We start from the raw sequence: 21,933 nt of genomic DNA on the forward strand, positions 1-21,933 counted from the left end.
ACTGCATATATCAGTCTCCAAAATCCCTGCATAAAATAACCTGCCTGTGCACACAGTGATAAATACTCACCTTGCAAGTTTTTTTATGCTCATTTAACAATCCTCAATAACTTTGTTTCATGTACCCTTACAAGAAAAAAAAGTCAGTTTTGTATACGCACACAAGAACAAGGTTCTGGTTGGTACTAGTCAAGTATCTGGGAAATAAAATCAGAGATAGACAGATAGATAGATAGAGACAGACAGATAGATATAAAAACTTATCTTCACATTGTCATTAGAGAATTGCACACTCAAAAGAAGTTAAGCACCTATCTTCTTTACTCCTAGGTTAAAGAGCAAAGTCTTAACCATTACAGATGGAAACTAGTTATTTTTTTTTCAATTCTTTCTTCCTGCAGCTCTAACCTGAGGAAAGTTTCAGCGCATTAGAATTTAAAGAGCAGAAGAACTCAGTGACTGGGAAGGAAGAATACCAGATAGGCTACTATCAGAGACGCACAGCTTTCCAATCCAGAAACAGATAGAGCACATGTAGCAAAAATAATAATAATAAAAAAAGAACAACAGGAACATTTACAAGTACAATTAAAAATTTATTTCTCTTTCTGCATTGAAGTGAGTACACGTTTACACACACTGTGACCAAAAAAATCCTCTGGATACTAATGAAGGTTGCAAGTGTATTTTCTTTTATAACCATCAAGAATATCAGCACGGAAACAGAAGAAAAGAAAAAACACATAACTTTGGATGGTATATCATCCAGCACTTCTGGTTTTACCCACCCCCAAAACCCCACTCACAGGACACTTCTGGCAAAAGTCCCTGAACACATCCTCTGTCCCCACCAAACATTCACTACATTTTAAAAAACAGGTTCATTGGCACTTAAATATGACTTCAGGAACATTTTGAAATACAGTGCATCCATGCTGCATGCATTTCACTTTGCTGTAAGACTTGGACATAAGGCAAATATCACCTTACCTCTCAAATACTCTGTGACTAGACAACCTTAGTATATACAACTCTGTTAAATGCAGAGATGCCTTGTTTCCCTTCACTGATTTTCCTTCTGATCAAGAAAGCAATTCAGGGAGATTGTGTGCTATACTCATCACAAATTGCAAGGTATTAAATTGTTAAAACAAACAGCAATGAATAAAAATAAACTGTATTTGCATATCCGAAACTTATTTCCGTCACTTAAATAATTTCATCTGCAATTACAAAATACATACACTTAAATATCTTTGTAAGAAACAATGATCTAAGATATCACAGATTATGATTTGCTTTTGACAATCTAACTGCCCTTACTCTGGCACAAAGATAAACCTGGACAGTGTTACTACCTAGAATATTCTCCTATTATAATTACTTTTCTTAAATATACAGTAAATTCGCTTTAACTATTCTGACAGATAGTGCAAATAAAGACATTCTTTGGGTCACAATTTTAAAATATTACCACCAATGCTATCCTCAATTTAACATTGTTTAGTAATTAAGTAACAAAATATTTTAAGTATACACATTTTCTAATATCTGCTTAACAACGCATTTTCTTCAGTTACCTCGGTTTAAATGCAGATCACAAAAAATTAATAAGCTACAACGCTTCTCACCTATCCAAAAGATATGTTATATTCATACTTAAATAAATATATTTATAAACCTACCTATAAGTTCCCCATTGCTTTCCACATAGTTTTATTATCCAATGGCATACTACATCAAATCATGATATCAAAATATCTTTAAAGACAACAAAGATCACTTCAGAAGTACTGCTCAAAGGCAATGAAACAATGCTTTGAGAACCTAAGCACATATGTTAGGCCTACACAGATCCAGCACATTGTATAATAGAATAGTTTATGCTTCTTTTAGAGTCAACTACTGCTTTGCCTTAGCCAGATATAAAAAGCTTATCTTAAATATTACCCGTTGCAGATGTAGCAACGCAAAGCGGCCCTGTTTGCTATCTAATGTTGCTGGCTGGTTTTACACGTTTATTTGAAGTTACTGGTGCCTGATGGCTAGTTCCATTAGTGGTATTTGTTGCTGAGCCATTCACAACAATGTAATCGACCTTGTTTTCCAATTTCACCAGGCGTTGTAAGATGTCATCCAGAAGAACAGCAATTGTTCTCTTAAGATCAGCTGAAGATAATGGAAAAAACAAAATAGAGACTGTTACTTACTATGTGTGGAAAAGAACTGCTATTTCAACATATTCACATCTTAAGACTTGCTATCCTCCCTACTGTATGCTTTGGAAAGGAATGCAAATTGATATACAAGTATAGCTGCTTGATTTTTCTTTAATACCATTTCTTTGTTACTTTATACCACCATAATAGGGAACTGTGAAGCAGCCAATTAAATATTTGAGTGTAAGAACAAAATCACTGGTTGGAGCATTAGAAGTGACTGTTCAGAGGCAGTATTTCAAAATTCATTCAGCCAACAGTACTAGAACACACAGCTATAACACCTCTTAGCCTTAGACAACAACATAATATATTTAAATACTTTCCAACATAAAAAGGTATTTAATAGTTTTCCCTAAATAACAGATCTAGCCCATAGAAAAACTGCATGACACGGTATCTTATCCCTTATTATTTAAGCTACAAAGTGGGGGAGGAGGATGAATCTATCCATTTATGCGTTTGCTGATTGAAAAACAAGATTTTTTTCTATTTAAGAGCAGTGTGTACTACTTTGAAAGAGAAAAAATGTAACTTTACAGCTTTCATTTAAAAAAGAAGATATTCAGATAACTAGTATAGCTTTTTTCCTCTTACCGTATCCTGCCATAGATGCTCCACCGCCACCATTCATTAAATTTTTATTTTCTTCTGCCAGTGCTTTGACATATCTTCTGCTGAGATCTAATATCTGTCCACGCAACTCAGCACTGCTTTGGCGTCTTGGATACTGAAAAGTGTAGCGTAGCAACATCAAACCCCAGATGATTCCAAAAACTAGTAAAAACATACTCAGTTTCTGGGACATATTTTTTCTTGAAAATGTTAGAAACATTTCTGATGAAGGCCACAGGCGTGTCTTAATTTCAAGAAAAGTAACTGAATTTGGCTTTGTCAAATTATATTACATATTAAACAAAAATAAGATTTCCATGAAGTGAAAAATCTTCTGGCTGGATCATCTCGAATACATCTCCTCATGTTTTAGTTGGTCTTGATTCCTGAAATTTGTAAAGTATCACCTGGTTATTCAAAATTGCTGCAGTTGTTGAGATCAAGAACAAGTATCAGTTCCTAAATAGAGTACTATATCATCATCTAGCAAACAATTGTGGATTTTTATCTACTTAGAGGTTCAATCATCTTTCTATCTCACCTGTTATTTACAGTGTTTCCTTCTCCTATTTTTACCAGTTTTTATTCTCCAAAAATTAAAACTTCTATGAATCACCTTAAGTATTTTAAATACTGTAATTTAAACTACCGTTAAACCCACATACGTGTTTTACACAAAATGCAGTATCTAGAAGAGACTTGTAAAGCATTCATAGACAACATTTTGATGAGTTATATACATACATCTACACACAAGAAAAAGATCTTGTAGAATGATTCACATGATTCTTATTTTTCACTTAAAAGCCCAGGGCAAGATTAAAAAGAAAACACGTAGCATAAAATTTCTTGGCTGGTTAGTTAGTTCAAAGTCTCCTCTTCTGGTTTTGTACACCATTAAGAGTTTTTGTTTGTTTTGGTGTTTTGCTACTGAACAAAGAAATAAAACCAAAATAAACTGGCATATTGCACCCACATTTAGCATTTTACTACAACTTGAAAAAATGTCTTACCATAGCAGCCAAATCTGATCCCTCAATAGATTTAAGACTTCAAGAGAGAAATAAGTGGTAGGAAAGCTTCAGCAGTTGAACAACAAATGTCCAGACAGTTTGAAGCAGTATGAGCCACACATCTTCAGGGAGCTCTGCAACAGGGGAAAAAAAAAAGATTTAAACAAAACAAAGTGAACAGACCTTCATTTTCTCGTGGAGTGGTTGAAGTTGAGGGATTCAAGCCACATGTGTTTAAAATACATTTTTAAACCTAACTTGAAGCAATTGTTAGGGAAGAACAGAGAATTCATTTCCATTTTACTATAAATGCATACATTTAAATGCCCAGTAACTGACTACAACACAGTTTTAAAAGAAAACTTGGTAAGAATCTCACTCAATATTTCTCTCTTCTTCTGTTATAAGACAGTGACAGCAGATGGTCCAGATTCATCATATATGTACATGCACATGTATTTACATATGCACCGTTCTCTTCTTAATTTTTACTCCTCAAACACATCCCACCTTTTCAGTCTCTTTACATGCATATACCTTTCTCATTTTTTACCCATCTCTGAAACGACTCCAATTATTTAATACTTTCTTGAATGACAGTTTCTACCATTTAACATAGTCTGGATAAGGCTACTCATTTTACATAATAGTTATGTTTTTCCCTGTTACTCCCTGTTCTTCCCCTATGTATTACCTGTCATGAGCACTTTTTAGACTGAAGTTACACATTGAATAGAGCTCCTCACCACACTTTCTATAGTGGTACTTAGGTCTCTGTTTTTATCAGAATATTGAGACTGAACTCCTCATGCTGCTGAGCTCTCCTCTAAACAGCTCCGCCTCCAAAGCATTTTTCATCTCCTCCACTGACTCATTCAAGCAGCCTTATGCCAACACACCACGGTCTGCTGCAAACACAAGTGTCACTGCCAGCAGGGCTTGTCGCTTACCCCTCACCTTCACTATTCGGATAATCCTCTCAACAGGCAGACCAACGTGCCTGATTCAAGTGGCAAATTTTTGAAGTGCTCTAAAATCAACATGTGTATCTGAACTATTCTGAAAATTATTAACCCCAGGCAGGGGCAACATTAGGACTTTGACACCAAAGCTGCTGTAAAGTAACAAGCTCCTGCGTGTAAAATGCCCTATAGGAAGTGACAGTATATAAACCCTTACTTTTACTGTTGGGTGCACTAGTGCAAGTGACAATCATAAATCACTGAATGAGGAATAGCTCACTTCACCTCCACTGTGGGATACGACCATGCACATGGACAGACAGCCAACAAACAATGATTTGAATTCCCACTGTAAATTCAGTGGGATGTACTTTCTCCAAGGAACATGCTTATCCCCCAAAAAACAGTTTTAAGAGAAAAATTTGTCTTAAGTACAAAAAAATAAGAGAGAAAACAATAAAACTTACATTCTACAGCATGAATATTTGGAATTGTGTGGTTTAAGATTTCCTGAAACAGATCCTCCCTAAACACGCACTTTTCCCTAGCTCTCTGCCAAATCCATGGCTCTGCACTCAGACTTTAAAGCATAAACTGCACCCACATCATTATGCATCTACATAATCTACAGTATCAAATATGATGGAAAATATTTACATATGAGGTCCAGGAGTAGGGCATTCACATGATGGCTCAGAAGACTAAACAGTATTTCCCAAGAAGAGAACACAAGTTTCCACTCTCATTCCAAGAATTCTATTAATCAAAATAATAATAATAGTAATAAAGACTGAAAATAACATAGTTCTTGCAAAATTTAAATTAAGTTCAGCTCTCCACAGATCCCTAGCCATATCTCGTCCTGAAGCATTTAGACAATATCACTACAGCGCTTTGGAGTGGAAATAATTCTGCCACCACAACGTAAATAAGACCACAAAGCCAGGATAAGAGGTCTAGCCAAGAGGAACAGATTGAATAAACTCCTGCCAAGAAGCAGCAGTAATTGCAGGTTGGGCCTTTGCCTTGTGTATTTGATTCACAGTGCACAAAAACTACTGAAATCAACGGAAATCAAGGACTCAACCTGCTGGGAAAATGGCATAATACCCAAATACTGACCCTGGGCAAAGGAACTGGGAGCAAGGTGTACCAAAATGAAGGCATCTGTACTTTTCCTAAGCATTTTTAAAGGCCGTTCCCCCATAATGAATCCCACTGTAATTTCGAAGTTCTGTGAGATCTGGTCTTCTCTTTCCCCCTGAAGCACACACTTCTAGTGACCCCTAACACACTCCATGCACAACCCTTACAAGATTACACAGTATGAAGCAACAAAAAAATAAAAGTAAGCTTATACCCACATGATTTCAAAGTAGGAAAAAAAAAAGAGTATTGGAGCAGCAGGTGTACATATTAGGAAGAAAAGAGCACAACAAGTAAGACGAATGGACTGGAATATTCTTTTACTTCTTGTTGCCCTGAAGGGTCAGCACTTTTCTACCTGAACATTACAGTTTAAAACAAACCCTGTCCTCAGAATGGACCTCTGTTTTCAGTAGTTCAGAGGTAGTATCCCATGAGATAACAGCACACATGTAAGAAGAAACATTGCCTCTTGTCATCTTTCTTCTCCCTCGTTCTCTCAAATCCTTCTTAACCACCACTCCTTGAGCAGGGGAAAAGGGAAGTCGAGACTTCCTTCTTCGCACTGACTTATCCCAGATAGGAACACAGGCTCACTACTCTCCCAACCACAGCTGAGCGGCTTTTATGGCAAAGGCAGTCAAAGGACTGCAGAGAGCAACAGCGAAAAAGGGTGCCTCAGAGCTACGCCTTGTTGGAATTCCTACCATCCCTAACCATGGAGACTGAGACAAAAGGAAGACAACTATGACGATAAAGGAGTACAACCAGGACAAAATTTGAAAATCTGAGGAGGGAAAGAAAAGAAACAAGACCCCAAACTAACAAACCCAAAACAAAACAAAAAATTCAAACAAACAAACCCAAATCAAACAAAACCTCTGAGCTGACTGTGCAAGCAAAATGGCAATCCAAAAATCCATGAAGAAGAGAATATCTTTCAGATAATCCTTTCAATAAGCAGCCTGAAGTGACGGATTAAAGTGGCAATTTTCCAAAGTTCTTTAAAATCAGCATGCATATCTAAATTATTCTGAAAACTACAAACCCAGGCCAGAGGCACCATTAGAACCTGGAGTTAACACCAATTTCTGAATGACGATTTGACACTAAGTTTGCCTTTCACACACATATAAAGAGTCTGGTTTTCTTCACTGTTGCCACAGTTAGTTGTCTCAGAAATGTATTGCCAAAACCTACCAATGTGGATTCAACTTTGTCCACTGGTATCACAATACTAGCAATGAAAGCAATGAAGTAAGGCACTCATTCCCTCCAAAATAAAATCGCTCTATCCTGTGAGCTGTATTTCAATATCAGTCATATACAAATTATATTACAGAGTGCATGAAATAAAATGAACAAAGGCAAAAGAAAAAGCAATGGAAAAATCTATTATATGTTCCATAATAAAGCAACATTCTAGTACCTACTAGATGCTACTTAACTAAACAGTAGCATCAGACTTCAGTTTGAATGCTGACTCTTCTCCACAGGAACCAGTCCATACTTACAAAACATCCTCCTTGAATTTTGTTGCAAAGTCTTCCTCAGATTCTGCTTTACTTATTTCCAGAAAGACCCAGGGAATATATTAATGTACCACACAGAAATGAATAGACTGTAAGGCAAAGGAATGCCTCATATGTCCTCTGAAACAATTTCAGGTTATCAGGAAAACAAGGCATACCCAAATCCTTAAAAGGTTACAACACACCTTACAGCACTGTCAGTTCTGCTAGTTTGGTCTTTCTTTAGTCATCATTTTTATAATCTGAGAAACTCCAGTCTCCCTAAACAACTCAGCAGGGTAAATTTCAACCTATCCTGCAGCGATGGTGTGTACTTTCTAGTTTTGAAAAATGTACAGGGCAGATGAAGAAAATTATTTGTAAGAGAAAAAGAAAGCAGTTGGTACAACAGGTATTTTTGGTTGTTATGAATAAGCAGCTTTAGCAAAAAAACTAACAAAACAGAGTCAACACGATGTAAAGAATCCAGAAAACTGAAGCCTGAAAATCTCACTTCATTCAAAGATCAAAAATACTTTTAAGGATAAAGCCGAGAAAAATGCAGTGAAAGTATTATTGTTAGCATCCAGTCCAAAAAAGTCACCTCTTTGGTTACATATTTTGAAAGATAGAATGCCAACTACCGAGGCAATAGTTCTTCAGTGATACTCTGGAGACCTAGACAGGTCTCTAATGAACTAATATACTAAGAAAGTAGGCTTGAAAAATGCGAATTTTACTCAGTGTATTACTTAGTACCATAATATTTATCTGTTCCTCACTGCCAAATTATCATGAACAACAACATGACACTGTGAATTCAAGAGCAAGTCTGGCTTTGCGACCAGTTATTATTATTAACTGTATAAACACAAGACGTGATTTATCAAGATAGAGATTTAAAAAAAAAAAAAAGTCAGTTGTAGGAGAGTGCATCCAACTACAGAGGAAGAGGAAAAAAATCTTGTAATAGAACAAGCAGCAGACAGAAATTAGGACAGTACAAATAAAAGCTGACATTAATAATTACTATAAAATAATTGTACAGTACAAAATTAGAATTTATTAAAATCTCAATGGGAACACAAAACATTTATGAAATTAATAATGATTTAAAATTAACATACTAAAATTACATTTATGCAAGAAATTACTATTAAATTCATGGTAATAAACATCCCTGGGTACAGAAAGGGTACTGTATCAGTAAACAATAAGCTGTGCTGTAAATAGATAGGATGATACCTCACCGCCAATGAACATTCCAGGAAGACAAAAATCACAGGGCATTACAGAACACTAGAAAAAAAATTCCTTAGTTCTACCAAATGTGGAGTATTTGCAGGAAAATGGAGGCCTGGTGAACAACCCATATTACCAGCTGTGACAGAAGCCTCAGGCTTCCCATGGGAAGAACACTTGGTTTACAGTTGGCAGTTGTAAACTTAGGCTAACTTCCCATGAGAATGGAATTAGTTTATAGTTAGCTTGAACAGACTTCCCATGAGAATAGAATTAGTTTACAATCAACAACTATTCCATGTTATGAGAACCTACGGTGGGAGGTGGTATCCAGGTGCAAAAACATCGAACCTGCATCTTGTCCAATGAACATGAGACACGGACTCGTGGACAGACTGAGTTATCCAATTCCCAGACTTTAACCCTGCACCGTCGATGGTACAAAAATGTATAAAATGTGTGCTGTGTGTCTTAATAAACAATTCATTGCTTAATCATATTGGTTGTCATGATGGATCCGTGTTCTTGCCGCCAATAACCAAATTCTATTCTACTTTTTTTTTTTTTTTTTTTTGCATATACTGAGAGTGTGCTTGCGCTGGCCCATTAACCTCTGGGAACTCCAAAGTATTTTGTTGCCTGATTTTCCAACAGAAAATTTTGAGCATCACTCAGTTGACTGGTAACAATCGCACTGACCATTCTGAGAGCAGACAGGTTGGTTCCATGTTATTTGGAAAACTAACAGCAGAGTTCCTGTGCAGCAATGAAAATGGGAAGTCTAAAGAAGTCTAAAGAAGAATGGGAAGTCTAAAGAAGACTTACACACACAAAAAAAGCATAGAATGTATTTACTGGCCAATTAATCCCAGAAGACTGGAACAAGGAAATAAGCACCTAGAAGCCCAGGAGCTTATGTGTTGAGACTTTTTGGAATGCCAAAAATGATGTTTCCTTTCTGGTGATTTGCAGTGTTAGACGGCTGTTGGTTCGGCAGTAGAAGAAAAATCTGCATGAAGTGCAGCTGACAAACAGGTTCTCAACTTAAGTGTTTATTGTAAAACAACACCCTGATTCCTGGTAATACACAGAAACTACAGTTCTCTGTTCCCACACATAGCACAAACATCATTTAATAAATCATTGTACCTACGTCATTCATATTTAAAATTGGTGCACAAGGAAGAATCACATTCCTCATATTTTTAAGGGCACATTAGTTCTAGAGAGGATGCCATTAAAACCACTGTCCTGAACTGGCACATCCGTACTGGAGACTTTTGCAGACCAACACTGCCCAGGTTCATTAATCACTGAGGTTCACTGAGCTGTATTGCACCACAAAAGAGCAAGAAGAAACAATTAACAGCAATGCCTGTCCCCAGACAAGTGAAACATGTTTGAGCTGTCTTTTGACAAAATCAGCTCTCACTCAGCATGTTAAGTACTCCTATTATTTGTTGATGTAAAACTTGGTCAACAGAAAAATGTCAAAGCAGAGAGGGAAAAGAGGATACTCTCCTGACGAAACCTCAGCAATGCCTGACACAACAGAGCCCAGCAAAATGCTGTTCCTGTGTGCTGCCGAAACTTGAGGGTCTTTCCAGACTGCATCACAGAACAGTTGATAGAAGAGACAATTTATATTAGTACCTGCTAGGCTCAAGAGGAAGAATCAGCACTACACAGTAAGAGTAGGTACAAAGGCACATTTCCGGAATAAAAAAAAGGGCTGCCTTATCACTGTGATGGTTGCTGGGCTGCAGGTTTTAGCAGTTCTGTACCACTTTTGGAGTGTGCTGCCAAAGGAGTCTGCCTTTGTGTCTTTTCCAGGACATCTATCTTTATACCTTCTCCAACAGCGTGTGTTTCTTCATTCCCTGCTTCTGCATGCCACAGACTTGCAACTACCAGGGAAAACTGATAAAAAGTAAAATTTATCCTTTTGCCTTATTGTTGTCTTTTGGGGAATACCTTTAATGGATGTTCCAAACGAAATCACAGGAGATGGGAGGTTTAAGGGAATAGCAAAAATGGGTAACTAGCAAGAATACCTATTTGACAGTGCTGCAACAAAGAAATAAGAAAATCTCCTCGTGTGCTCCAGGAAGTCCCTGTCTCTCAATGCAGCCAACAAAAGTCACAGCTCACCAAGCAGACACATAGTGTTGCTACTGACGGGCTGCTGGGACAACCTCAGACATATCTGAAACCAGAAACAGTTTTACCTCCTACAGGCTTCTAAGAACAGCACACAATTTGTTTTGTAGATGAACTTCAAGTTAAAAGCAAAAACATATTGCTTTAGACTTGAAAACCCACACAACAAGCTAACAGTGGCTCTGGTATAAAATTGTCTGAGAGCCGAAACAGTAGATTACCTTTTGTATGTCAGTATTTTAGAAATACTGGTGACTTTTTCTATTTTGAATTCATGTTGTCCTATTTGCATTGGGTTTATTTTGCATTATGTCTAAGGAGTCTGCTCAAGTACTTTTTGGTTTCTTAGAGTATCAGCTCCTCCCTCCTTTCTTTTGCCTACTACTGTCAATGCATGCTTTTAAAATAAACCAACCATTTAAAAACAGAAATTCTTTGTTCCTTGCCTGTGGGCAGTCAGCCAAGATTCAAGATTTTGAGAGGGGAAATGACTTGGCAAGGTTTGTGAAGAAAATTAAGGCAAGCAGATATCAATAGAGACAGTATGTTATATTTGCTGAAGTTCCCTTCCTCCCACTGGGTCCATCTGGGCCCCAAAATGTGTCTATATCTCTGCATTAGCTTCTTGGGGGCAAAAGCAAAAAGATATTTCAGCTTCTTTTCCCCCAGGACACTTTATTTTCTCTTTATGCTATATTGCTGCCTTTCAGGTCACAGTAGGACCCTCACTACTAAGAGTCAGTTATGACAGAGCATAAGGCACCTTCTTGGTCTCTCATTTCCCAGTAAAATTGTCACAATTTTTTAATTGCAGTTGAACATTAGGCTATGACAAGTCCTCCCCTGCAAACTCCTAACTAGTACCTCCACTCCGTTGTGAAATTTCACAGCTGTCTTTTTATCACTCTTTCCAAAGCCCCTGGGACTTCTTAACTTCCTTCTGAGATGATAATGTTTAGCTAATTTTAACTAGTTTTACAGAGAGCCAAGCCTGCAGGATGATGAATGTAGGCTACAGATAAGAGAGTGATTTTCACTGAGCATTCTAAAGAGACCTAAAAGGAAGGCGGGTGTCATTAAAGAGAACTAAGAGGGGAGGGGAAGGGAAAGGGGGAGACAACTAACAAAGTGACAGCTGCAGTGGGGGAGTGACTGCCACTGCTCATACATGGACACACAGTGAAGCATCCACACAAACACAATTCCTGTAGAACGGCAACAAAAAAATACTTTTATCACAGGTGAGAGAATAATTTACCTTGCCTAGTTTTCTTTCAAGAAACCTGTAGAATTCAAATTGTGTATGGATTTGTCTATCAAAATTATGTTTCTATGGCAAAACTGCAAAACAGACAAGGCTTTGGATTCACACTCCTTCCCAGGAGACTGATCCAGTTGAAGATTTTAGAAAAATTAACACTGGAGGAAATGTTAAAGACAGATAAATCCTTTTCTTTTACATCTTTTATTATTTCTAGATTGACTTGTCAGTTCATCTTAGCATAGGGTTTTGACAGACATTAGTTAACCATAACACTACATTGGTGTGTACTGCAAATTATTCTGTTCTTAAAACTAAGTAGAAGGTACCCAAAAATTTAACTGGATTATTTATCTCATGGTAGCCTCTTATTTCTTCAATATTGGTGAAGAAACCAATTTCAGTGGAATAACTTTTAAGTCCTCTTGTCTAGGCCTCTAGTCCAGGACCTGTTTTATGTAGGCAAAGTACTGATTCAGTTCTGAGCAATCCAAAATTAATCTTTTAAACTACATAGGCAAATGCTAATATACATATTTTTTTGTAAAGTTGACAATCACAAAAGAAAATATGAGACTATTAATAATGTTCAGTTGAGGAAACCCTGCCCATTTAATGGCACAGGTTTCAATTACAGGTGAAAGAAGTTGTCAAATAGCAAGTACCATATAAAGTACATTTTAGCAGTAAACTTGTACGAGGACAAAACACATTCACTTGAATGACTGAGCCTCACAGATTTTTGACAGCTACTGGAAAACAGCTATTTTTGACACTTACTAGTCTTCAGATATGGTTGACTACACAGCTGACAATTTAAGCTGACAGCATGCATTTATCCTACTTACAGTCTGGGCAAGATGCAAGAACTAAGTGCCTTTTACTATTCTTGGAAAACGTACAAGTCATCATGAACTCCAGGGGAAATATCTTACTTTTAGCAGTTAAATGACATCCAATCCCACAGCTAAACCACAGTATGGGATTAGCTAACACCAATGCCTCCTTCAAGGAGATAACAGGCAAAAGGAGTCTCTAAAAGTAGAGAATACAAAAGGTTGGGTTTTTTTAAAAAAAGGAAGTAGCTTTATTTCCAATTGTCAAAGCTTTAGGAAAAAGATATATTTGCTAGAACAAAGGAATTCCAGCACAATTGTTTAATTCTCTGGAGCTCTCAAGTACCTGAAGTGAATTATTAAACAGCTATATATTTTAACATATAAAATAACAAAAAGAGGCCAGAATCATTTCGGCTTTATACACACGGGCATCTCCAGCAAGACCGGGAACAAAGATAACAATAAATTTCCATATTTGGTATAAAACTGCAATCACTCCACTTGTGACACTAGAGCAAGATGCTATTCACAATCTAATATCATCTTTGTATTGTCTCCTTTCTTTGGTATTCTCACCAGAGTGAAACAGCAATTCATTACATGTGCTCCAAAATAAACTCCACATTACAATTGGAACAAATCACATGCATGCTTAACTATGATGTTCAGCACATCCATATTCTGAAGGCTCTTTAAAAAAGACACAATTCCTACAAAGCTCACTTTTCACAGGGAAAAAACACCCTCACACACACCAATGAGCCAACCCAGGAGGCAAAATAACAAACAAAAAATCCCAAAACAACAGCAACAAAAAAGATCTGGTTAACCCTATCTGAACTGCTCTAAGGAAATTCCACGTCACAGCACAGAACAAAAATTCTCTCTGCTTGTTTTGTGGCACACAAACACAGAAATTACACCGCACTCTAGCTGTCAGTATCTTTTAGATGACAAGACACATAAAAGAGGATTTACAGAATGCTACCATGTTAGGTTAGGGAACTGTAAAGAAAGTTTATTAATAATGAATGATGAACAGAGTACAGAAATAAGGCAGACGTAATAGTACGTTATAAACATTTACAAAAATATACTTAATGGTAAAATTTAAAGTGCAGTTAAAACATCATCAGATGTTACACTGAAAAGCAATTTTATTATATTGTAAGCAGGAAGCATCCCACAACTCTTGCTGTCAGGAAGTTTCATATGTTATAATCTCCTAAAACTGAGTGTTTCAAACCTTGCAGCTTTCCTTCAATACTGCTTCTTCCTATTTATTTGGTAGTACCGAAGAGACCAATTTCAGTGAAACGTTTACCCGTTGTTTGTATGCAGACTTGTTATTGCCCGAAGATCACATAACCTAACATTATTAAGGATACTGCCTTTGCTTAAACACGAATTAAGTATTATTTTTCCCCAAGTTCCACCTCATCACTGTAATCAAGCTCTGCCTCTTTAGAAGTTGTGTCCTTACTGTACGAGATCTTGCAGAGTCACTGCAGTCACAGTTTAGGACGGGAAGACCACTGCAAACGGTGAAGGAAACCAGGCAACCCGTGTTTCCTCCACCACTTCCTCCCCCTCCAAGGACACTGCATCACAGCCCTGGGACGCGGCTCTCCGGCCGGAGGGATGCCCGGATCACCGCACAACTCACCGCTCCCGAGCCCCGCCGCCGGGGCCCGCAGGGACACCGCAACACCGGCGCTGGGACCGACCCGCGGCGGGAAGGTAGCCAGGAGGAGGACAAACCTGCCCCACAGCAGGGCAGCTCCCGGAGGAGGGGCGGCGCGGCGCGGGCGCTCAGGCGCGGTGCGGGCGCGCCCGGCAGCCGCAGCCGCGCTGCGCCATCCTGCTCACGCACCGATCTGAAGCCACCCTCCTTTCCCCGGGCACACACGGACTGCCGGGCCTCCTCCGCCGCCGCCCTCCCGCACCGCCGCCAGCCCCCCTGCCCGTCCCCAGGCTCGGCTGTCCCGCTGCTGTCCCGGTCCGTGTCCCGGCTCCCGGCCCCGCTCCCGGCGCAGCGCCCCCCGCGGCCGCACCGCGATACCTCCGCGCCCGCACGCGCCGCTTCCGCCCGCGCCGCGCCGCGCGAAGCTCCGCCCCCTGCCCCGTCCCCCGCGCCCGCCGCGCGGGGCCGCTGCCGCCCCCTGGCGGCGTGAGGGGGCAGCGCGGCCGCCTCGGGAACGGGCGCCCTCCCTCGGGATGGTGCCGGGAATTTGCCCTCGTCCGTGCGCCAGGGTGCTGCAACTCGCAGCGGCGCGGGCTGGACCGGCGTCTGGCTTAGGAGGAGAGGCTGTAGCAGCTGGGCCTGTTTAGTCTAGAGAAGACTGAGAGGGGATCTCGTTAATGCATATAAATATCTCAAAGGCAGGTGCCAGGGGGATGTTGCCGGACTCTTTCCAGTGCCCTGTGACAGGACAAGGAGCAATGGCCATAATCTAAAACATGAGAAGTTTCACCTCAATGTGAGGAACAACTTCTTTACATTGAGGGTGGCATTGGAACAAACCACACAGAGAGGTCATGGAGCCTCTCTCTCTGGAGACATTCTAAACCTAGACCTGGATGCATTCCTGCATCACCTGCTCCAGCTGCCCCTGCCTTGGCAGGGGTGTTGGACTAGATGAACTCCTGAGGTCACTTCCAACCCTAACTATTCTGTGATTCTGTGACTGTTTGCATCTGGGGTGGTCTATAAACTCCCACCACAATATTTGCATAAATAAAATCCATTGTGGGTGCGTGACTGCGCCAGTGAGTTACCTCAGGCTCTTCCTGCAAGGTGGTGCTTAAAGGAAGCTGGTATCAGTTAAGCAAAGGTGAACATAAGGGCACAGCAAAGAATACAAGGTCACATTAAACAGCTGCAGAGTTGATAGCATTCAGGAGTATCTGTTGTTCACCCTAGGATGAATCACTTAGGATTGTCCCTACCCAGACAAGGTATAGATGTTACAGGCACGTGTAGGTGAAAGTTCTGTTTGCAGTTTTGCATCCCCTGTAAAATAAACACAGTTACAGCCCATGTTGTCCCAGCACTTTGCTGATCTCACCTCCGCTCCACGCTCCACCTCCCCACCAGTACCCCAACACCTGCACTTTCCCTCTGCAGCCTTCCCTCTCTTCCAGTGGGCATCAGGGGCTACCTGGCTTTTCCTCGGTTTCCAACCTTTATGTTCTTCACAGGTTAGATGGAGGAAAAATCAGCCTTTAAATCTGTTGCTGTTCTAGAAGAAGGGATATCAATACATCAGAGTGGTCAGTAGCCCAGACCTGAATAAACAGACAAAACTGTTGGCAGGTAGTACCATGTCAGCTGGTGAATCAGTTGCATATAAAATTTTTCTTACATCAACCAGCTCGTAGTAACTTATTTCAGAATCTTGGGAAACGTGTTTTGCTAAAGTTGGTTGTTGTTGTTTTTTTTCTTGTTTGTCTGGAAAACATTGGTGTTCACCTTAGAATTAATTCAAATTTGAGAAAATTAGGCAATCATGGAACTGAATAGAAGGCTGTATTCCCACAGAGAATTCAGAATAGGCTACATTAAAGGAATTATATATTTGCTTGATTATGCAATCCATCCCACAGACAAAAGTATTTTTCCAAATTGTACAATGTTAAGTGAGGACAAACAAAAAGAATAAAAACTAAATTATTTGATAAGTAAGCTTCTGAGTGAACAGTTTGACTATATATCGTGCAGCACCAACAATATTGTTGCTAGAAGCATTTTCTAAAGCAGAATCACTTCATCAGTCTCTGCAGGTATTTTCTCAAGAAGATTTCCTATTAACAAAAATCAAAACCAGATGGTCTGAAATGGACTTCACATTACAAATACACTGCAGCTATTTACCACCATTTATTACTATATTGTTTGCTCAGTGATTAATCCTGTATATTCACAGATGCGCAGTGAACAGCTGTAATATCTTTGCAAATATAATTTACATGGTATTTAGATTTTACTAGGGAGAGAAAGGGAAACCTGTCAATAGTGTAATAACAGGAAAATTTCCTTGTGAAGGTCATAAAATTATATTACGAAAACTGTCTCCACTATTAATATACCCTCTGTGGACAGGAACTCTCAACTATTAATAACAGTCTTCATTCCTATTGCCTAAAGGCCTCATGTATCTGGTCCTCTTTCACGAACATGCATCTCACAATATCACGTGATACTTTTTCCCCTTATCTGTGCGTTAAAAACTGTACGACAAAACAATATCGAGCACTGTGTTTCTCCTTAGTGACGTATGAAAATCAAAACTTAACAGTGTTTGTATGGTCCTTATATTTGTGGGTAAAAATATTCTTGGCACCATTTCAAGGGACAGATAAGAGCCCAGGACTGCAGTAGTGAAAACTTGATATATTGCAGTGTTCTGTATTATTTTTCACAATTAAAAAAAAAAAAAAATAGGTGGAAGCTGCAATATTATTTCATTCCTCTCATGCCATTCATTTTCTGTAGACTGTTCTTCTGACATTAATTTGCATAGCTATCGCTCTGTCCTTTTTAAATATGTATTAAGAATTTCCTCTCATAATATATGTTTAAACTGCTGAATGGTAATGGCTAGTGAACAGCACACTAATCAGTATGCTCTGTGATTAGTGTACCTTCTGCCTTCTTACTTAACCAATTAATCCTCTAATCTGTATATGCAGATAGGAATATATGCAACCTTATACATGCCTTACTGCCAATCCTATTTTTCCCTCTTCCTGATCCCTTCCTAGTTGTTTATACCCTTTCATTTTAGGGAATGGGCTTGATCTGGGCCTATCTTTCCCCTTAAAATGCATTTTTTCCCCAAACTTTGAATACTGTATACTCACTACTGCATTAAAGCTAGCAGTATATTACAACAGTATTAATATTGCTTGAAAAACCTCCATAAAGGTATGCCTGAAGTAACTGTAGTTATGTCATGTTAGTGTATCCTTTAGGTCATCTCTAGCTGTCTTCTGTGTTTAAACCATCTCCTATTTAGTAGAGAGGCTCCCAAAGATGCAGATCAACTTTGCAGTCTTACTGAGTAATAAGTAGTGATATCTGAAATGTAATATCAAATAATTATTGTCTCTGTACTCCAGGAAACTATGGTGAAGTTATTGTAGGGAACAATAAAGGCAGAAGGCTTATGGAAAAAATTGTGAAGACAGCTTGTAGTTTTCAATGTAAAATATAAGCTTAATTAGAATTTTTAAAAATAGGTATTTGTATCAGTAACTGTCATTTTTACTTTATATTGCCAGAACATTTTAGGATGACAGGAACAAAAAAATTCTGCTGGAATAATGCAAACATCTTGAATGCCTGCATTAGTACTAGCCTAACTCTCAGTAACTGGAATCACAATGTGTACTGTAATTAGATCTTACACATGTATAGGTTAATAAAAAGTATCTTCCTGTCCTATCTTCCTGTCCTATATTCTCCTGACCTTTCCATCCGTCCCCTGCATGGTTGTTTTGTGTTTGTTTGTTTGTTTTTAGTGGGAGCACTATGTATTTTCAGTGCATTCCTTCATATTCTGCTTTTCCAGTGATCCATCCTATGGTAGAAGATTGATTAGCATTTTCATCTCAGAATTTAAGCATGACTTTCATACTTATTCCCTTCTGTTCCTGGAGTTAGAATATAGGCAACATCAGACAGGATCAGAATCAGATAATGCCAGAACAGTAAGTGTTTTTGGAGTAGAATAAATACTTTACTAATAAAGTTACACTTGAAAAGGGAGATGAACAAATCTATCTACTGGAGCTGAATGGAATAGAGTTGGTGTAAAAGACAGATTATGACATGGATTCAGAATGTCTTTTGAAAAGTGAGACATCAGCAAAGGCTAAAATTCAGGTCAGCATCCTAGGAATGAAAATTACAATTTAATTGTAATTAAATAAGAGCTGGCTGAGGAGCTGACTGAAACTTTTGAAGTAAGTGACATGAAAGAAATTTTTAGCCAAAATTAAGTATTTTGCAAACCTCAGTTACAAGGAGGTATGCTGGTTTAAAAGTAAACCAGTGGGAAAAATGAACCCAACTCAAGAGAGATTATAAGTCAGAGTTACAATTTACTAAAAAGATTACAATAAATATAATGATACAGAAAAAAACAAACCCTGGGTTCAACCCCTCCAAAGACAGATGCATAACCCAGTACCCTGGGACAAGAGTAGGATGGTGTTCATTAGCCTCTGTGCTGAGCACCACGTGGCCCCCAATGGGTGCAAAGTAAAAGGAAAGGAAACCCTGTTGACCTGAGTGATGATCACAGTCTTGTCAAGAGTGGCAGTCACAGTCCTTTTGAAGTTCCGGTTCTCCTCTGGATCACAAGTGGTACCAGAAGTCCTAAACCCCAAAGTTTTATATATGCTCCATTTCAGGTGGGAACGCCCAGTACCTCCCCCAGGGAGGGGAGTTTCACAATGGGTTATTTAGCTCTGTGAGTCGTGGGATATTTTTGGAATCTTTGATGGTCTAGGTCGTTGCAGCTGCCTATTATGCCAGTGCGTTGTTGCCCATTAGCAGAGATGTCCCCTCAGGCTGGGTATGAAGGTGTTAATGCCTTTCCGGAGGGGAGTCATCACAGCTGAGTAATCAGTGTGAAAACAAAAGAACGCTCCCCTGCCTCAAAGGGTTTCTTTAACACCCAGCTTGTGCCCTAGGCAGCTGCTGCAAACAATCCATTTATTAACAGTCCATCAGAAATGACAGACAGGGTTGTAGAATACAGAGTTTTGGTTATACCCATATAGTGATAAACTGGTCCCAGGCCCTGTAACTAGTACACCCCCATACTGCCTTCTTCACCATTGAGAGCTGATTTACTCTTTAATTGATCATCTGCTTCTGAGTCACCAAGGAAAAAGAGGAAGAGCTGGCAGGTACAGTTCTAGCCTTCCATTTGCAATAGAAGCAAGAAATTATCAATATCATTTATGGTCAAGGAAGGAAGAAATATTAGCCATTTCTGTAAAGAAGAGTGCCTGCCAAGGCTTGTTAGAACCTTGAGCTGTGTTGGCCACTGGTTACCAGTGTTAATGTGGCCTCTACTGAACACAGCACCTGTTGGAAACCCAGTGCCACAGGCTGGAGAAGCAACCAGTGCTGTAAACAGTGCCATTGTCTATAGCCATAGAGGAGTGAGCTTCATGTAGCAAAGGTGTTTGATTTCCAGGGAACCACCTCCTGCCTTTGAATCACCCTCTGAGTGCCTCATTACTTTTTGGAAATATTCTCATGAGCATACAGGTAGGCTGCTCACCCCTTTTGGGTACAAATGGTGGTGAACTGAAGATAACCAGCCTCAGTCAGCACAGGAATTTGCACAGAACAGCTTCTCAACCACAAAGGGAAGCTCCTGCCCCTGAAGAAGCATAGGAAAGATGCAGAGCTAGGGCAGGAACAGTGGCTCACCTTTCTGCTATCACTACTAGCAAGAGTCTGGGAAGAGCAATCTGCAGCTGCTGACCATGCATCTTCACCTGGGTTTCCAGCGCTGACAGAGCAAGTTTAGCTGTTTTATCATCTTTGGAAATTTTCTGACCAAAGGAACTACCAGTCAGTCTCAGTTCCTGCAAGGTACAAGCTGCCGTAATTATTGGTGTACGCTGGAGGAGGAAGCACCAAAACCGCACAGGATTTAATAACAGAGAAACCTCTCAGAGGTGACTGAGCAGAAAGGATAAACCCTTCAGTAAAATAGTGCTTAAAAGGCAGTTTTCAAGATTGCAAGTGAAAATCTAGGCCTTTGTTTCCTAGAAACACTCAAGATGGGATCACATGACTTCACCTCCACATGTGTACAACAAAATCAGTCCTCCAGCCTTGCATAGTAAATATTCACTTGCCATAACTTAAAAAACCCCTGATAACGCAGACTCAAACGCATTCACATGCCTTCATAAACACTCTCACAGTAATGTTCTTGCCTGCAGTGCAAGAGTAGAACCGCAAAGAATGTCCTGTGAGAAGTGAGCAAAGATAAGGAGACAAGGAGCAAGGCTGAGTATTCTCACAGCATGCAGTAGCAGCACCTCTACAAAAGAGGAGGTGACCTTTACGTGGGAGGGGTGCGGGGCAGTCCCCATGTGGTCCCAAACAGGTTCTTTTACCTGGTGTGCAAGAAACCAACCCACAGAGTTGAGGTATTAGATGCATTTACAGTTCTGCACAGAAAGTGGTGCTTGGTGGCAAATCCACAAAGCCAGCATGACTACCGAAACTTTTCCCTATTTATACATTTTAGCAAGTGAAGGCATCAATGTTCACTGGCTACAAGTTACCTAGCTCTCTTTTTAACTAATATTCTATCTTATGTTGGTTAATGATCTCTCACTTCTCGTGCTAACTAGCTCACATGTTTTGTCTTTCTCTTCTTTTGGGTCAGTGGGTTTCGGGGGTCAGGGGTCTGTGAGTCGGTGGTCACGATCTTCCCCTGCTGGAATTACCTTATACCCAGTCAGAGGTGAAATCAGCACAGTTGCTGAGTTGTCTTCATTAGTTTCTTTCTTACCCTGGGAGTTCTGTCCAATGCCCCTATAGCCCGTAAATTCTACATTCTTTGGGTTCACTATCAGTGGGCCTCCTTCTCTTCGGTTTTGTTAACCTCCCCTGAGATCATTCAAACGCGTCGAGCCCTAAGCCTTAACAACGCAATTCCACCGACAGGTAATTTAGCTTTCCAACACGTGGACACCACTTAAAGAGTTCGCTTGTTAGCTGCCTACCTGTTTCACGGATTACATCCCCTTTGATGTCGATTAGGCTTGAAAGCACACCAAAATTAAACAGCAAAGAACATCCTTCCTTAGGAAAAGCTTTTTCAGGCGTTCCCCATTTCGCAGCAACACCCGCTCCCCAAGCGGGGCTGGGAAGAGGGGCGGGGGGGGGGGTAAAGTGGTGAGGGCAGCGTGCGGGCGCGCTCCCGCG

General features: G+C 39.7%; 1 protein-coding gene and 1 long non-coding RNA gene across 4 annotated transcripts; one reads left to right on the top strand and one right to left on the bottom strand.

Moving 5' to 3' along the window:
* Window positions 1–575: 575 nt before the first annotated feature.
* Window positions 576–14,889, bottom strand: CCDC126 (coiled-coil domain containing 126). 3 transcript variants are annotated; one of them, XM_050329633.1, is made up of 4 exons: window positions 14,635–14,889; window positions 3,848–3,981; window positions 2,817–3,220; window positions 576–2,169 (listed from the first exon to the last, which is right to left on the bottom strand). In XM_050329633.1, the coding sequence occupies exons 3-4, from the start codon at window positions 3,052–3,054 to the stop codon at window positions 1,988–1,990; spliced, it is 420 nt and encodes a 139-aa protein (XP_050185590.1). In that variant the 5' UTR covers window positions 3,055–3,220; window positions 3,848–3,981; window positions 14,635–14,889; the 3' UTR covers window positions 576–1,987. The 3 variants fall into 3 exon arrangements, with proteins under 3 accessions (XP_050185590.1, XP_050185599.1, XP_050185581.1); XM_050329642.1 differs by lacking the exon at window positions 14,635–14,889 and adding an exon at window positions 5,277–5,429; XM_050329624.1 differs by lacking the exon at window positions 14,635–14,889 and adding an exon at window positions 4,542–5,218.
* A 425-nt stretch (window positions 14,890–15,314) lies between these two features.
* Window positions 15,315–18,412, top strand: LOC126647473 (uncharacterized). The gene is made up of 2 exons (XR_007630614.1): window positions 15,315–18,080; window positions 18,114–18,412. It is a non-coding gene; the product is annotated as an uncharacterized LOC126647473 (long non-coding RNA).
* The last annotated feature ends 3,521 nt before the right edge of the window (window positions 18,413–21,933 follow it).

Source organism: Myiozetetes cayanensis, unplaced genomic scaffold (assembly GCF_022539395.1).
Source record: "Myiozetetes cayanensis isolate MyiCay16 unplaced genomic scaffold, myiCay2020 scf1, whole genome shotgun sequence".
Classification (NCBI taxonomy): domain Eukaryota; kingdom Metazoa; phylum Chordata; class Aves; order Passeriformes; family Tyrannidae; genus Myiozetetes; species Myiozetetes cayanensis.